Genomic DNA, 17,010 nt, shown 5'->3' with positions numbered 1-17,010 from the left:
GAGGGATGATTTGAATGCTTAAAATTAACTATGACACTTTGGGTGTTTAAAGAAAAACCCACAAGGTTAAAAAACTCATTAATTTTATATTTTACCTTTATGAAAAAGACCATTTCCAATTATGTTTGCTTTTAATTATCTGAACTAGTGTGTCTCGTAGGGAAGGGCCCAGGGTTGGAAGCCACTCTCAAGCTGAGCAGGTGACTCTTAGAGTAGGTGGTGGTCCTGCAGCTTCAGCATCTCCAGATGAATAACCTAGAAGACACGAGCTACCTCTTGAATGGTTACTGTATCTAATGCCCACATCCTATAATATGACAGTTTCTATCTATTATGAATATATAGCTATAGTCACAATAATATATTTATCAAGACACTGATAAAATCATTCTATAATATTTGCTCCATCATTTTCTATAAGAACAACACATAGTTGCCTGGGGACAGGGGCAATTCCTGTCATATACTCCCCATGAAGCATAGTAGGTCTTACTGAAGTACACAGTTAAAGCCTCAAGACACAGTGTGTTAAATGTGTAGTCTTATTCTGGGTTGTATTGTTTTAAGAAAACAAAAACACCTAGACTCTCTTTTTGCAGTTGAAAATAAAACAAAACTAAAACACGTCTTGGAATGGATTCCAATGAACAAGAAGCTATGGTCAAGGTTACTGTGGTAGAGCCCCTTCATGGTCAAATATAATTTGTGTGCCCCAATACTGTACTCATTGGAAATGGTGAAGCAAAATGAGCTTCTGAAACCCATTGTCTCTAACTAGGAAATGTACAATATAAAGTAGTGTTTTTAAAGCCTATAATAAAATGCATACTTAAAAGTACAGAATTGAGAATAGAGAGATGGCTCAGTGTTAGGAAGCCTGCTACCACTCATTTCCAGCACAGATGCCTGAAACTCCAGCTTTAGGAAACCTGATGCCCTCTTCTGGCCTCTGTAAGTACCCCCACACACCCACCATACACTCTCAAGGACACACATACATACGAATAAAATAAAAAAATAGTTTTTAAAAGTACATAATCGTAACCATACTTTTTGGCTACTTTGTTGGGTTTTTATACCTACTACTCTTCTCCGCTCCAGTCCCTTCTAACCCCCAACAAATGCTAGGTGGGTGAGAAAGAGGGTTAGAGGGAAAGGGAGCATAGATCTCTTTAGACTCCTTCCTGCTGATTAGGGGCATTGAGTTTGGGGGGCAAGTCCAATCTTCGTAGTCAGGATATCTCCCTAGCAACAGAAGCAAACAGCAGTAGCAGCAGCAGCAACCAGCAACCTAGCAAACGCAGCAAGTGTAACAGCAAGAACCAGCAGCAGCAGGAGCGGCAGCAGCTATGCCAGGCCCTCTCACATCTATACCCTCTCAAGAGTCCCCAGAATTCCAAATATAAACTACCTTCAGCTGGCAAAATCACGCCTCTGGCAGAGCACAAGACAAATCCTAGTCAGCTGCTGTGGACAATCTGAAGTAGCCCCATAGCCCACACCTGGGATTAAAACAAAAAGATTCACATAACATAACTATGTTTTTAAAGAAACCGAAATTCTCACTTCACATAATTTAAAGGGGCACAGCTTAACTTTTACCAGATCAACATACTTAGGAACTAGCCTCCAGCTCCTCTGACAAATATCCCGATGTTTTTAAACGATCACGAACCTCCGTTACCCTGAGTCCCATATACCTAGTAATCACTCTTACTTTCTCACAGATGTTTATTTTGCCTGGTTTTCAACACTCAACAGATGGAATTACACAATATATACTCATATGTCTCTTCTTTTATCCAACATTGTTATTTGTAAACATTTGTTCTGTTATGTATCAGATTATTAATTTTCATTGCTACCTGTGTATTATGTGGAGGTGCTGTCATCATTACAATGCTGGCTGTCATATGAGTTGTTTCAAGCATGGTCTCCGTGTTCATCATTTTTCTTGTGGATTTGACCAAATGTCTGACAAGACACAACTTAAAGGAGGAAGGGTGTATCATGGTTTACAGTTCATGGGGAATTGCCCATCATGGAGGAGATGTCATCCTGGCATGAACTCAAGGCAAGTGGTCACATTTACCATCCATAGTTAAGTTGGCTCTTCCCATTTTAGTTAACCTAATCTATCTAACCCCTCACTGGTTAGTTAACCTAATCTAGCTAACCACTCACTAGTATGTCCAGAGGCATGGCTCCTTGGTGATTTTAGAACCTTTCAAGTTGACAATCGGTATTAACCATCCAGGTTTTAAGGATGCCAGTTTGCACCTGGGCCAACAGCAAAGCATACAAATTGCATATCCACACCTTGTCAGTGATTGGTATGTGATCCCTGCCAAAGCCTAGTGAGTCCCACTGGTAAGCAGATGGCAAATGGTCTCCTTTTCTATTTCCCTGGTAAGGACTAATGTTGAATAGCTTGTGAGTCCTTACTGGCAGCTGAACATAGTACCACGCCTGTAATCCCCACTTCCCGAAGGCAGAGACAGGAGAATTTGTAAGTTTGAAGCCATCATGAGCTAGGAAACAAGAGCTGGTTCCCGGTACTGCAGAAGAGATCTGTATAGTCACTTCCCTGCTCTGCACACGTGGTCTCTGTGTAATGGACCAAGATGACTCACTGTCACTCACCTGATCACCTTCAATTTGACTTAAGGAAAATACCCCATGTTGCTATAATAAACTCAACCCTCATCATGATGAGTCCTTTTTCATAATATCCCTGTAATCAAATTGGCAATTTTTGTCCAGATTATTGATATTGGCACCCATAAAAAGAGGATAGCTTTGTGGAGTCATGATTGTTCTATGCTCAAATTGAGTTTGAGAGTATATCTGTTAGAGTTTGCAGATGAGGTGTCTGAAGGAGACACACACATTGAAGGTGTGGTCCAAAGCTAATGGTACTATTTTGAAAGTTCTTAAAATTGTAGGATGCTGAGTCTATCTGGGAAGAGGTCACCAAGGCCATGTCTTTGCCGACTCTGCTTTGCCTGGCCCCTTCCAGTATTGCCCTTTTGGCTTTCTGACCAGCATAAGAAGAATAGCCTCCCCCATCCATGCTCTGGCCACCGTGTTGCTCTCTCCAAGCTTATGAAGCCAAGCATGAATGGGGCTAGATCAGCTGAAACCTCCACCTTCAGAGAATTTTACTGCCTTTGAGACAGTTATGTCAGATATTTTGTTACAGCAACAAGAAAAGCTAACACAATCAACTTTTTTGTTGGTTCTTGGAAAGTTTACAGAAAATTAGTCTTAATTTTTAGATGAGTTCACAAGTGAGGTCAACTATAGCTGGGAGTGTGTGTGTGTGTGTGTGTGTGTGTGTGTGTGTGTGTGTGAGTGTTAGAGGTTTTCTTTTAATTTGACTTGATGGATCTTTAATAGCTAAAATTGTATTTACATTCAACTTTTTATGAAATTTTGAGTCAGCTGTTTTTCAAGGGAATCACTGACTTTAGGTAAACTTTCAAGTTCATTCTAACAAAAGAGATCATAGTAGCCTTCTCTATCAGATGTACGGCAATGTGCTTTTGTTTTGGTTTGAGTCGTAGGAGTCTGGATGGTGCCCGTGACCAGCTAGCCTTCCTCCAGGCACTAACCTTGGCAGGGAAGCAGCTCTTTTCACCATTCTTTGCTTTCTGCTTACTTATTTTCTGCCTGTGTGTTTATTGCTACCTCTATTTACTTCCTTTAGCTGTGTTTTGACTTTATTTTCCAGCTATTAGAGCACATCCTTACACCACTGGCTTCTCAACAGTTTTTTTTTCTAATACACGTATTTATAGATACACATTTCCTCCTAAGAATGACTTTGAAGTCTTGATATTTTGTGTTTTATCATGCAGAAAAATTCTGAAGGCCATTGCCACTTCCCCCTTCTATTGGTGAACTGTTCAGAAATAAGTTGCTAAAGCTCCAGACATTGGGGAGTGTTCTAGCCACTTTTGTTATCTGTGCCTACCTTGATATGCTAGAGAACACACCCTAATTGACTTATAGCCTTTGAATTTGTTATGGCATAAGAAATCATCAACTTCAGGAAATGTTCCTTGTATACAGTGCTGGGTAGTTCAGTCAACTTGACACAGACAGGATTAGCTGGGAAGAGGAACCTTGGCTAAGAAATACCTTCATCATGTTGCCGGTAGGCATGCCTGTGGGGCGTTTTCTTGATTAATATTTGATGTGGGATGGCCAAGCCCACTCTGGGTGGTGCTACCCCTAGGCAAGTGGGCCTGAGTTGTTATTAGAAAAAAATGCAGGCTGAGTGAGACATGGAGAGCAAGGCAGTAAGCAAGCAGAGTTCCTCCGTGGCTCCTCCTTCAATTCCATCAGTCAAGCTGCTGCCATGGGTTTCTGCCCTGACTTCCCGCAGAGATGGACTACAGTCTGTCTGTAAGACAACTGAATCTTTTCCTACCCAAGTTGCTTTTGTTCTGAGTATTTTAACAAAGCAATAGAACACAGACCTAGGATCAAATGTGTATTAGGGAGCTGGACATATCTATATCAGCTGGCCTAATTTGTAAATTTTGTTGTTCAAATCATCTACACATCTAATAATTTGTTGTCTGCTTACTGTATAATCAATACAATTGAGAAAAGATATTGTATAATCATGTTAGTATTTTGGGAATTTGTCATCTTCTTCAGTTTGCCAATTTAAAATTTGCATATCCTCAGACAACAGAATTAAATATAGAACTGTCAGGTCTTCATAGTGGATTGAGCTTTGGATTCTTTTCAAGTGCTCTCTTGGTCTCTAAACGCGCCATGCCTTTGTCTACTTTGTCTCTTATCAGGGAAGGAGTGTTGCTTGGCTGTACTTTCTGATATATGCTGTCACTATTTGCTGACATGGCAAAAAAATGAAACACGGCAGATCAAGAGTGATTTGAGTACATACTGCTAAACTGAGAGTTGTGGATTAAATATCTGTGTGGGCATGTCTGGTGTCAGTTGTGTCATAGTAGGTAGACTTTTCTGGGAAGCCTAGGCTGGAGATAACTGGAAGTTCTCAGATGCAGGTGACATTTGCAGCTGTTGGATGACAGAAAGAAGATGTGGCATAGAATGAGAACAGAAGATAAACTAAGACTGAGCTCGAGAAATGTAATGTGTACACATCAAATAATTAGGACTAAGGAGTGACCTGAAGATGGAGGTGAAACTTAAAAACATGGAAAATAATGGAAACCAATGAAGAAAAAGACCTCAAAAAAATCAGATGGTTTTCAGCTGCATCAGGCACTGCCCAGCATGATGTGAAGATGGCCACCAGGAAGAGTCTTTGTTTTTGAGAAACTGGTGATCTTACCCCTAGTCCCTTTGGTAGAGTCTCAGAGATAGGATGTGTTCTAGAGGAAATGAAACTGGGAGGAGCAGAAACAGCTTGTGTAAAAACATCAAATGCCTGTATTTGATCCATCCAATGGATGTCTGTGAGCCTCTACTTCTCTATTAGTTGGCACTGTCAGAGCCTCTCAGGAGACAGCTATATCAGGCTCCTGTCATCCAGCACTTGCTGGCATCCACAATAGTGTCTGGGCTTGATGATTGAATATGGGAAGGATTCCCAGGTGGAGCAGTCTCTGAATTGTCCCTCCTTCAGTCTCTGCTCCATAGTTAGTCTCTGCAACTCCTTCCATGGGTATTTTGTTCCCCCTTTTAAGAAGGAATGAAGTATCTACACTTTGGTCTCCCTTTTTGAGTTTCTTGTGGTTTGTGGATTGTACTTTGTGTATTCCGATCTTCTGGGCTAATATCCACTTATCAGAGAGTGCATACCATATGTGTTCTTTTGTGATTGGATTACCTCACTCAGGATGATATTCTCCAGGTCCATCCATGAAGAAGCTAGAGAAAGGACCCAAGGAGCTGAAGGGTTTGCAGCCCCTTAGGACAAACAACAATATGAACTAGTTAGTACCGTCAGAGTTCCCAGGGGCTAAACCACCAACCAAAGAGTACACATGGTGGGATTAATGGCTCCAGACACATATGTAGCAGAGGATGGCCAAGTCAGTCATCAATGGGAGGAGAGGCCTTGGCCCTGTGAAGGTTCTGTGCCCCAGTGTAGGGAAATGCCAGGGCCAGGAAGCAGGAGAGGGTGGGTTGGTGAGTAGGGGTCGGGGGAGGGAACAGGGTTTTGTTGTTGTTTATTTTATTTTATTTTATTTTATTTTATTTCTTTATTTTGTAGGGGAAACTGGGGAAAGAGATATCATATGACATGTAAATAAAGAAAATATCTTTAAAAAAAAATCAAATGCCATGACTGGTACAGAGGCTGGGAAATGCAGTTTTCTAGGAGGATGTATGGTGAAAAGAAGCTCTTTGTTATTTTGCAAGATGATGGATATCTACAGGGAAATGCTGGTTCTTAAGCATCCAGTGGTGGGAGAGGAGGGAGGGGGTAGAGTATGCAGTGGAAGGGGAGCCAGCTGGAAAAACAAGTACTTTAGAACCCAAGTAAGGATGAATTCAGAGGCCGTTCGGTAGAACCCTTTTTACTTTTATCCACAGAGAAGCACTGAAGAGGTGTGTGTTGTACTGATAGAATGCTGAACACAACCAACTTGAAGAAGTAAAGATTAGCTAAAGCATTAGCTAAACCAGGGTTTCTGAGGTGAATGGCCGCTTGGCCCCAGGCACCTGAGCTTCTGAACATCATGGGGTTAGGAGCATGTAGTGGAAGAGCTTTTTACTGTGTGGTAGACAGGAAACAGAAAGAAACAGAAAGTAGGTATGGGCTAAGCACTTTCAAGCACCTTTCCTTGCTTGTGACTCATTTCTCCAGGTAGGCCCATCCTCTCAAGTTACTAGAACCTTCTAAGAGGTGCTATGAGCTAGGGTAAAGAGTTTAGCATATGAATCTTGAGGGAAAGGGGGCATACCCTATTCAAACCACAACAACATTTAAGCAGAAAGTTACTTGACTAACTATTTTGAGAAGCTAAATGATTTTGTTGCCATGAATAATAAATCTATTTTCCTATTGAGTGGCAGACAGCAGTCTAAGTTAGGAGGCCATTGGAGTAAGTTAGATGTGAGATGATGACGCTCTAGACAAGGCTGGAGCACAGAGAAGAGAGTGGAGAGATAAACAAGAGATAAAAACCAAGAAGACATGGGCATTAGATGTGGAGACAATCAAGGAAACCTTCCCCATTTTTAGGGTGGGGGTTAGATAGGATGTTCTTAACCTGTGGGTCATGACCCTTTTGGGGGTCAGATGACCCTTTCATGGGGTTGCCTAAGACCATGTGCATATCAGAAACTTACATTATGATTCTAAACAGTAGCAGAACTGTAGTTACGAAGTAGCAATGAAACAATTTTATGGTTGGGGGTCACTACAACATGAGGAACTATGTTAAAAGGTCATAGTATTAGGAAGGTTGAGAACCCCTGGGTTAAATTATCAGGATTATATTTGTGATTTTCAGATTTGTTTTCAATGCCTGTCACTATAACTGAGGAATCAGTATCGTGTGTCATGGCTGACCAATATTAGAAGCTTCTCTGGACCTGAAAACTGCTTGCAGAAATTGAGTAGGAGTCTAGTCCTGGTGATTTTTAAAGAATTACTTAAGTAAGCTCCGAGTATAACATATCCTAAGGTAGGGAAGGGTACAGGAAGGTCTCTATTTTCTAGAATTTCTGTCACTTCTTATTACTTATCTTAGGCTGCTTCAAAAAGATTTTGCCATCATGATCCCCCACATTTTTTCCTCTTTCCCTCCTCTCTCGTTCTTTTATTGGCATGGAAATCAGACTACACAAAGACATTGGTTTTTGCTGTTTTTCTGGCTCTCCCATTTCCCAGAACTAAATTATTATCCATAACACATAAGGACCATATTCTTCAGCCCTGTGGATATTGCCAGACCTCAGTGGACCTTTTTAGAAAGGTTCTACAATATCCTATTGTATTGTCTGGATGCTCTCCAAATTCAGTTTTTAATTTCCTATTGGCTAAATTTTATTTCATTTTTCAGGCCTTGTGCTCATCTCCTGCTTGCTGGCTTTCCTCTATGCTGTGAGAAAGACCTTAATCTCTTTTGGGCCAGCAGCCATGCCATTTTCAAATTCCTTTGGGCAGACATTATGCTAACATCTTTCAGTTCCACTTCTTGGCTGGGGCTTACTGTCTTCTGGTCGACCTCCACTCCTTTCAAGAAAAAGTGTGAGGTCTGCGGTTCTCCTCAGCAGAAGCTCTGTGTCTCTTTAACACAAGGCTCCTTTATGTGACTGTTTCCTAAAATCCTGGAACCAAATATTAAACCGATTGCAGGTGATCAGAAAGATCTCAGCTGAAAGAGTGGGTCATTTCCTTCTGATGAAAAGATAGAACATTCTCCATAGATAGCAGCCTGTGTCTTCCTGAGGCTAGCACACCATTAGAGCCTGGTATGTGTTTTTCCAGAAGTCTCTTTGATAAACATCTTTGAAACCTACGGTGCTCTAGTTCTATGTTTCAGTATGATGGTGCCTCTTATGTTGGGGGTCTGTTTAAGGACAAGTTTCTAAAACTGCGAGTCAGGAAGGGATGCCACTTAGTGGCAGGCAGCATGGTTTGATTTCTGTCTTTGAAGTGAACATGCTTCCTTATGCTTATCAGCTCACAGTGTGGTTCTAATCATTACATAGGAGTAATATTCTATAAGCATCCCTATAAGAGGCATGCCCAGATGTTGAACAGAGCCTTCAGATTTAGAAGGTGATCCTCAACAAGGATCAGCCACTCGCCATCTCTCCCACTTACTGTCTTTGTCACTTGACAGAAGTCACTTTCCTCTCCAGACCTCAGTTTTCTGGTTTTTAGAATGAGAACAATCTAGATAAAACTGAAATTGTCTTTAAGTCAGGGTGAACAATATAAAGTCGTGTTAAAATGTTCTGCTAGCAAGTAGGCTTCTCCTTCCCAATGTTGCAATCACTGGAGATTTTGTAAACAGCCGAGTACCACAAATGGCACTCCCATTACTATCACTGTCCTTGCTAGAGTCCCATCCTTGTCATCTGCCTTGATAGAGATCCGGATGCAAGAGAGTGGCTCATCTGTGAGACTTTCCTCCTAGTCGGTAGATAAATCTCACTTGGAAGTAGGGAGGAGAAAAATGTACAAAACACAGATGTTGAGAGCCTGCGGAAACAAGGCTTTCTTCTTCATGATTGAAAACAAAACAAAATGGAAGAAATTGTCTGAAAGAAGACCAAACCACTTTCCTAACAAAATAGACATAAGTGAGCCTCTCTTGTGATGCACATAGGCTTTTCTGAATGTGACAGCTAGTAGGACCATTCATTTTTGTTATGACTTTCACTGTCAAGGTCTTTGAAGACAGTTTTAATTTCTTGGTCTGTATGTAAACTGTCCAACCCATTCTATTTAGAAAATCACATTGAATCTTCTATTATTTTCTCCCCCGATTTCATTGTTCATGTTACCAAAGTGAGGGGGTAAAGAACAGGTGACCTTTAGTAAGTGTTATGCAGGAAGAAAGGGACATTGGAGTTCTGTTTTACCACATAAGTTTTTGGGAAAACTTTTGGGCAATTAAGAGAATATATTTATTGTAAAACTTGCAAATGTACATAACAGGTTAACCCTTAAGACCTTCAAAGTGTGGACTTGTCAGCCATTGTTATGGTCACAACTTCTAATACAGGTGCTGTCAGTTCTAGGTGTCCTGAGCTGGGTTCCATTTATCCTTCTAATATTTAGAGGGTGTTTTGGAGGGGTCAGTTTAGTGACCCACTGACCTTGTAGGTATCATTATATCTTGACTTCATTTACATTGAAACTTCAATACTTACTGTTCACTTTTTTTTTCAGTAAAAATTACGAAGAGCAGAGCAATATAAGCAATTAGGAGTTCTTGCTATAATATGCCTCATATGTGTGGGTTGAGGACTGAGCAATCACTGGCAAGCAACTCCAACAGATTACTAACTTTGAGGATAGTATTACTAGTGATAATTTCTGGCATGGCCCTTACCAGATTAATAAAGGAAACTGATGTAGAAATTTTTACATTAGGCAAAGAAAATAAGATATTTAGAGGCCTCAAAAATTAGTCCCAGGTTTCAAAGTCAACCTTGGCAAAACAGAATGATATTCACCTATCCAGATAGATGAGGGAAAAGAAAATTTGAGATCTCACAATATCAAGAAAGTGAAATATTTGTGTGTATGTCATTAAAGAATTGAAACAAAGGGCTGAGGGTCTAGCTTAGTAGGAGAGCTCTTGCCTAGCCCCTCTGAGAAGTGAAACCAGCGCTGTCCTTCTGTTAAGCCATTACCTCACCTCACTGTTGAAAACAAGAAACTGCAGAGCTGCATTATATCATTTTTATAAAATATTAATTGTTGAACCGCTAGTCTCCAGCAGGCACTTCACATTCCCCTTTCCTATTCATTCCAATCCAAAACATTACTCATCTAAACTTGCTTGGTGAATCATTGTTACAGTAAACTGAGTCTAAGAGACGCCCAGTAATTCATAGCCAGCTAGGGGCTTGTTCACCTTCAAGCTAGCTATTCAGTTCCTGTGCTGGTGAGCAGTAATAAGAGGCCATCATCTGTTGCAATGGCATGAAGTTAATAACAAGGAAAGCAAGATATCGAATTTTAAGAATCTGGATTGAGAATCCAATAGATTTCATGTAACTGAATTCACTCTTTTCCTCTCATTTTAGCAGAGAACTAAGTTGCTGGTAAGGGTGTGCTGAAGGTTCCCCAACCCTTCAAGCCTAATACAGGCATAGAAAAAAGAGGAATGGCCTGAGATCTATCTGGTGGTGCCATGATGGAGACATGGGCACCTTACCCCGTAGGCTGACTCTGGAAGGGTCAGCATGAATTTCTGAGAAAAACTAGGAGTGGGAGAATCAATCAAGCAAGGAGTTTATACCATTTTGAGGTCAGGGAGAGCTTATTCAAGTTCATCCACAGGGCTGGAGTTCAAAGTGAGGTTTTCTGACAACTGCTACCACACATGTAGCCAGGGGCCAGAAGAAGGAAGCCGTGTGCTCTAGCAATGAGAAGATGGCAAACACTTTGAGCAAGGGAGTGGCATGGATGGGTTCAAATTTTGCAAAGAACACCCCAGCAAGAGTTAGGTAAAGTGTGGATTGGGGGAGGGGCAAGACAGGAGATAGGCAAGCCAACCAGAGTCCAAGGAGTATAAAGAAAGAGAAGGTAGGTTAGGGCAACAGAGGGAGTTTCAGAAGGGGGTGGCTGGCATCAGTATTCCTGGTATGGGTGCCTGGCTGGAAGTGCTGAAGAAGGGTGCATAGGAGAAATGGAGTTGATGTGAGGAGGGCATTGATAGCAAGTTCATGTGTTACTGCCGTGTCTATTTGGTCTTAGATAATTGTTTCACCAGGACCAAGCTCAAGCTTTGAGAGAGACTGAGAATCCATCAGCATGGAAATGCTAACTGAAGAATTGCTCAGCTTCCAGCCCCCAAAATGCTGCAGTGCAAAGAACAACATGATCTCTTTGACAGATGCCCACTTCAGGAAGTCCAAAGCAGTGGCCTGTGTCCAGTCAGGTTCAGGGTAGAATCCCTCCTCTCCATTACAATCTGTAAACTAGCTGTATGCCCAGCTTCCTGCGGCATTCAGAACAGCCCAGTCAACTTGCCGCCTTAGATACCGCGAGGAAGAATTGCTGGTTTAGATGTGAAATAATTGCACTGAGTTTTCAGTTCAAATCAAGAAGATAAGATAGGTGAAAAGGAGGACTGGAAAGGAAAGAAAATTCTCACCCACTTCAGGAAGAGGGTTTATGTTCTGTTTAAATCAAGCTGTTAGGCTTGATTAAGATGGCAGTAGAAAATCAAGTAAAAATAATTAAGAATAAGAAGCATACTTGGGCAGGGCGGTGGTGGCGCACGCTTTTAATCCCAGCACTTGGGAGGCAGAGGCAGGTGGATTTCTGAGTTTGAGGCCAGCCTGGTCTACAGAGCGAGTTCCAGGACAGCCAGGGCTACACAGAGAAACCCTGTCTTGAAAAACAACAAAACAAAACAAAACAAAACAAAACAAAGAAGCATACGTGGAAGAAGGGTTGTGGTTGAAGATGAATCTTTATCATTCATCCCCAAGGACTGAGAGTCTGTGGGGAGCAGATGGGGAAAAGCTGGCCCGGCACAGTTCCCAGGAATTCTGAACTCTGGCAGATGTTCACCTGCAGTCCGTAAATGGTGGACCAAGAGTAGCGCTCTTGAGCATGGCAAGATGCTCTGGGTATGCATGTTCACCAGACTTAGAGGTCAGTGGGGGCCGACTAGTGGATCAGATGCAAGAGGTGCCTCTTTTCAGCAGCTGTGTTTCAGAGGGGCAAAGATAGGGAAAGTGTATGTCACTGGGCATGAAGAATGGTAGTGTTGGTGAATGTGGACCCGTATCAAGTACTTGGAACATTTTATGTTCCTATGGTAGTGCTTTGTGCGTGCTTGTGGAATCCTCCCAGGAACTGTTGGAGCACCATAGCTAGATGTCTCTTGTAACTATAACTAAGACATTTTATAAGAACATGTGAATAATATGAGAGAAGCACAGGGCACTGTCTGAGTTCTCATGCAGATAATGCTGTCATTTAACTGGTGTTTTACATCTTGAGAAGATGTAACCTGGTGGCATAAAATTATCCCTAGGAGTAACTGGGACACTCTGGCTCATCAGATTCTTTCTTAGACTAAGTTGTAGTTTAGTAAACCATTGTTTCTTCTATCCTACAACTGCATAGTTGGAGCTCTTTTTATCATTTACCATATCCCCAAAAATGTGGCATGTGAACTGCATTGAGGGGGCTGGAGACATTGCTCAGTGGTTAGGAGCACAGTCACTCTTTCAGAAGACCCAAGTTCCCAGCACTCACATGGTGACTCACAACCATGTGCAACTGCATGTTCAGAGAGCATGAGGCCCTCTTCTGGTCTCTGTGGGTGCTGCATTCACATGTTACACATACACACATATAGGTAAAACTCTCATACACATGAAGTAAGTAAATACCTTTTTAAAACTGCATTGACATTCCATGTTACCTGGCTCAGAAAGGCCATTGTCAAGAAAACAAATAGTAAATACTGCAAATATACAGAGAGTGGAGGGTGAGGATTCCTTATATACAGCCAGTGGAAATGTAAGTATGGCCACTGTGGAAGTCCATATGGAGGCTCCTCAAAAATAGAACTAATGTATGACCAAGATATAATGACTCATTATATACCTATAGGACCCCAAGTCAACACACAACATATTTGGACATATCCATATTCATATATTGCAGGGATGGGCAATACCCATGTTTATTGCAGCACTGACCACAATGACCAAGTCATACGGTCAACCTAGTTGTCTCTCAGCACATGAATGGAAGAAAATATGGTGTATATATACACAGTAGAGTTTTATTCAGCCATAAAAAGAAAGAAATCATGTCACTTTCAGAAATAGGTGGGAGCTGGAGTTTGTCACATTACCTAAAATAAGTCAGGCTTAGAAAGAAAAATATCAGCTATTTTCTCTCATATGCAGAATCTATATATTTCTTTAGAGAAAAGGAAATAGAAGGAGTGTAACTGTTTGGGGATAGAAAGGCAGACCCGAGAAAGGGTAACAGAAGGGCCGATATGAACAAAGAATGAGATGCACATACATTGGCCTTATTATCAAGAAACCCATTATAATGACAATATACTAGTTAAAAAAGTTTTAAGAGGTGGCAGACAGCACTTTACCCTGTAGGAAAATAAAGCTGTCTTTGAAAATAAAGACTTGAAACCATTTAGGAAATACTGAACGTGGCTAATTGTGGCAGTCATTTCAATGTGAAAATATTTCCTGCGGAAAAGTCAATGTTTTCTCATAGACTCCGGTATTTTAGCGACTAAACCATTTTCATCAAAAACATTTGATTAACATGTAAGATGTTTTCGAAGTTCTGTCTGTGTAAACATGATCTTCTCATTTAACCCTGCTGCACAGGGCGCCTTTGCTTATCCATTCCATGCCTGGTGTTTGTCAGTCTGTGTTCATTTCCTGTCTGATGTTCAATATCTTTTTTGCAGATATTGATGAGTGTGTTAACAACACTGTGTGTGACAGTCACGGCTTCTGTGACAACACAGCTGGCTCTTTCCGCTGCCTCTGTTATCAGGGCTTTCAAGCCCCACAGGATGGGCAAGGGTGTGTGGGTGAGTTTTTGGTTTTTGTTTTGTCTCCCCCCTCCCACCTCATTGTGTTTCATATGTCTTTTCCAAATGAAATGAACGCTATCAAAAATAGGCAAATTTAAGCAGGAAACTTTTCACCACGGTTTCATTTTTATCCTACGATTTGAAATTGTAAAAATGGTAATGATCCTTTGGCCTCCAAAGTGGATAGAAACATTAAGAAAGAAGTATGTTATTTAAGGCTGTTGTTAAAGGGCATCTGCTTAAACCAAACTGAGTGTGGATCTGTGAAGTCTACCATGCCACATAGAACAGCTTGCTTGTCTTTGACATGTGCCTCCTTAAAGAGTGTGTTGAGGGAATGTGCTGGCATGAACTACCACTTCCGGGAACATACCAGTGTGACAGTGCTTCCAGTTATGCAACTGTTATAGGAGAGACAGGGCTGGGAAAGCTCGCATGTCATCAGTGTCACAGAGTCCAACACGGGCTCATAGAGGAGAGCTCATATTTCATACTCTGATCAGCTGTGATTTCTGCAAGCTTGTTACGAAACACGCTTTCACAGGGAAGAAAAGGGGCTAGAGAATTTCCACCTTCACAGATGGTGCAGCATTCTGTTTTTCTTCTAAGTAGAGAAAAGAGCTGTGCTTGCCACAAGGCGGGTGACATTCAAGGCAAAGACAATGAGTTCTGGCTTGATTTGACAATTTGCCAGTCAATCATCAGTTCATTTACCATCCAGACCTGACTCGGACAGCCAAATGTCCTAGAAACTTGATTAGATCGCTTGTAACTGCTTCTCTGGTAGTAATTATGGAAATTCAGTTAATCCCTAATTGCAGAAAAATATTTAGGAAGCAGTAATGTAGTTTTCACAAATTTGCATAAACAACAGCTAATCAAAAGCCACATGTTACTATTCAAGAATTACCAGGAGCACAGCTGTTTAACAGTACAGCTAAGATGACCCTATGGTACTGTCTCATGTGGATGTGGCTACGCCTGGTAGCATGATCTTATAGTCACAGCTATTCTGGGGGATGGAGCCAGAAGATTTCCAACACGCTTGAGTAATAACAAGACCCTGTTTCCAACCCAAAATTTCACAAACAAATAAATAAACAAGCAAAAGGCTAAAGACATAGTTTAGTGGTAAAAGGTATACATAAAATATGAGAGGATTGCCTATGTTCAATCCCCAGTACCATAAAATAATAGTGGCATTTGCTTACATTTTGTCTCACAGCCCTTGCCGTAACCCCTGCTTATCTTCCTAGCTTCACACCTCCTCAGATTCCATGGGCCAGCAACATTAGGCTGCTTGTGGTTGTCACTGGTCACTTGCTTGCCTGTCACTTGCTCCTTCCACTGGAGTTAATCTCCCCGGGCACAACATTTAGTCTACAGCAAGTGATCAGTATATTTCGTTTAATTGTTTAATGTAGAAATACAAGATGTTAACTCCATATCTTTGTGTCAAGATGGCACAAAGAACTCCATCTTGACAGAAGGGGTGTTGGCTGTTATTTTGATAAGCTCAACAGATACTATTTTTTTGTTTTGTTTTCTTATCATTGTTTAAGAGATATTAACTAGAGAGATGACTCCATGGTTAAAAGCACTGGCTGCTCTTCTAGAAGACATAGGTTCAATTCTCAGTACCCACACGGTGATTCACAATGATCTGTAACTCTAGTTATAGGGCTTTGACATTTCTTTATGGCTTCTCAGGGCACCAGGCATCAACATCATGCACAGACATGCATAGGAACAAAAGACCCATATACATGAAAGAACAAAGTAGTAATAAATGATTTTAAAGAGATAGTAACTGAGAACCTACCATATGCACTTCTCCTCAAAGGATACTGTATAGCATTTTGGAGATGAATCAATCTTGTGTCCAGTCTCTGGTTGTGTCGTTTCCTTTACTTAGGCTTGTTCCCACCCCCTATCATTTGTTCATCATTTGAATCTGAATTCACATGACAGTTGTCTAAAATACCCCTCCATGGGAGAATCAGTGTCCCATGTTTCTGTGGAAGTCTTCCTTTAATCCGCACCCCCCTCTGATGCTTGTGGGATTTTCTTACTAATTTCCCCGACTTGACTCTAAATTCTATGAAGGGGGAGCTGGGCCTACCTGCCCCAAGATTACATTTCCACATGGGGCCCCTGAGGACCTGGCCTGTGTGCAGAAGCTAAGACATACCTCTTGGTCAAATGAATGGAGTCTGGTGGGAGATATTGCAATAGCTATGCTAATAGTATCAGTTGTAAAATAGAATTTTCATTTGATATTATATACCTAAAAATAACAACTGTGGTCTGGCCAATTTCTAGTCAGCCTTTCTGATGGAAATTATGACCATGTTGATAAATGTTTCCATTCCACTTTGCTTTATGGTACTGTATCCTTTTATTAGTGAAACTCAGATTATTGGGTCTATAGACAAAGTGAAATGAAAAAGTTAGGCAATGTTCTAAAACTTCAATGTTCTAAACCTTCCCCTCCCTGAAAAAAAAAAAAAAACTAGATATACAAGTGACGAAAAGATTTTCCCCTTCCTGGAAGATTTGGAGAACTACTTACATTTTTAAACTCGATAAAGATTCTCATGGTATGCTTCTGGAAGCTGGTGTTTATGCATGTTAATGTAGAAGAGCTGTGAGCATTTCAGAGTCAGATTGGGTACTTTGCTGACTGAGGAGGTCACCAGTCAAACATGTTAGGAGCAGAAAGGTAAACGGTACTCCAGGACAAAGTCAAACGGTACTCCAGGACAAAGTCAGATAGTAC

The 17,010-nt window shown here is 41.2% G+C and overlaps 1 protein-coding gene across 8 annotated transcripts in view; it reads left to right on the top strand.

Annotated features, from left to right (window-relative positions):
- Ltbp1 (latent transforming growth factor beta binding protein 1) overlaps nt 1-17,010 on the top strand; it is a 408,370-nt gene that overhangs the window by 350,888 nt on the left and 40,472 nt on the right. For 4 of the 8 annotated variants that reach the window (XM_031357858.1, XM_031357851.1, XM_031357854.1 and 1 more), the window contains one exon: nt 14,103-14,228. The exons of the other annotated variants lie outside the window; for them this stretch is intronic. In XM_031357858.1, coding sequence (XP_031213718.1) covers nt 14,103-14,228 — 126 coding nt within the window. The remainder of the gene's footprint in view (nt 1-14,102; nt 14,229-17,010) is intronic. 8 annotated transcript variants of the gene reach the window in all.

This window comes from Mastomys coucha, unplaced genomic scaffold (genome assembly GCF_008632895.1).
Source record: "Mastomys coucha isolate ucsf_1 unplaced genomic scaffold, UCSF_Mcou_1 pScaffold6, whole genome shotgun sequence".
Classification (NCBI taxonomy): Eukaryota; Metazoa; Chordata; class Mammalia; order Rodentia; family Muridae; genus Mastomys; species Mastomys coucha.
The sequence above is the reverse complement of the archived record's forward strand: the minus strand, read 5'-3'. Positions and strand labels throughout refer to the sequence as shown.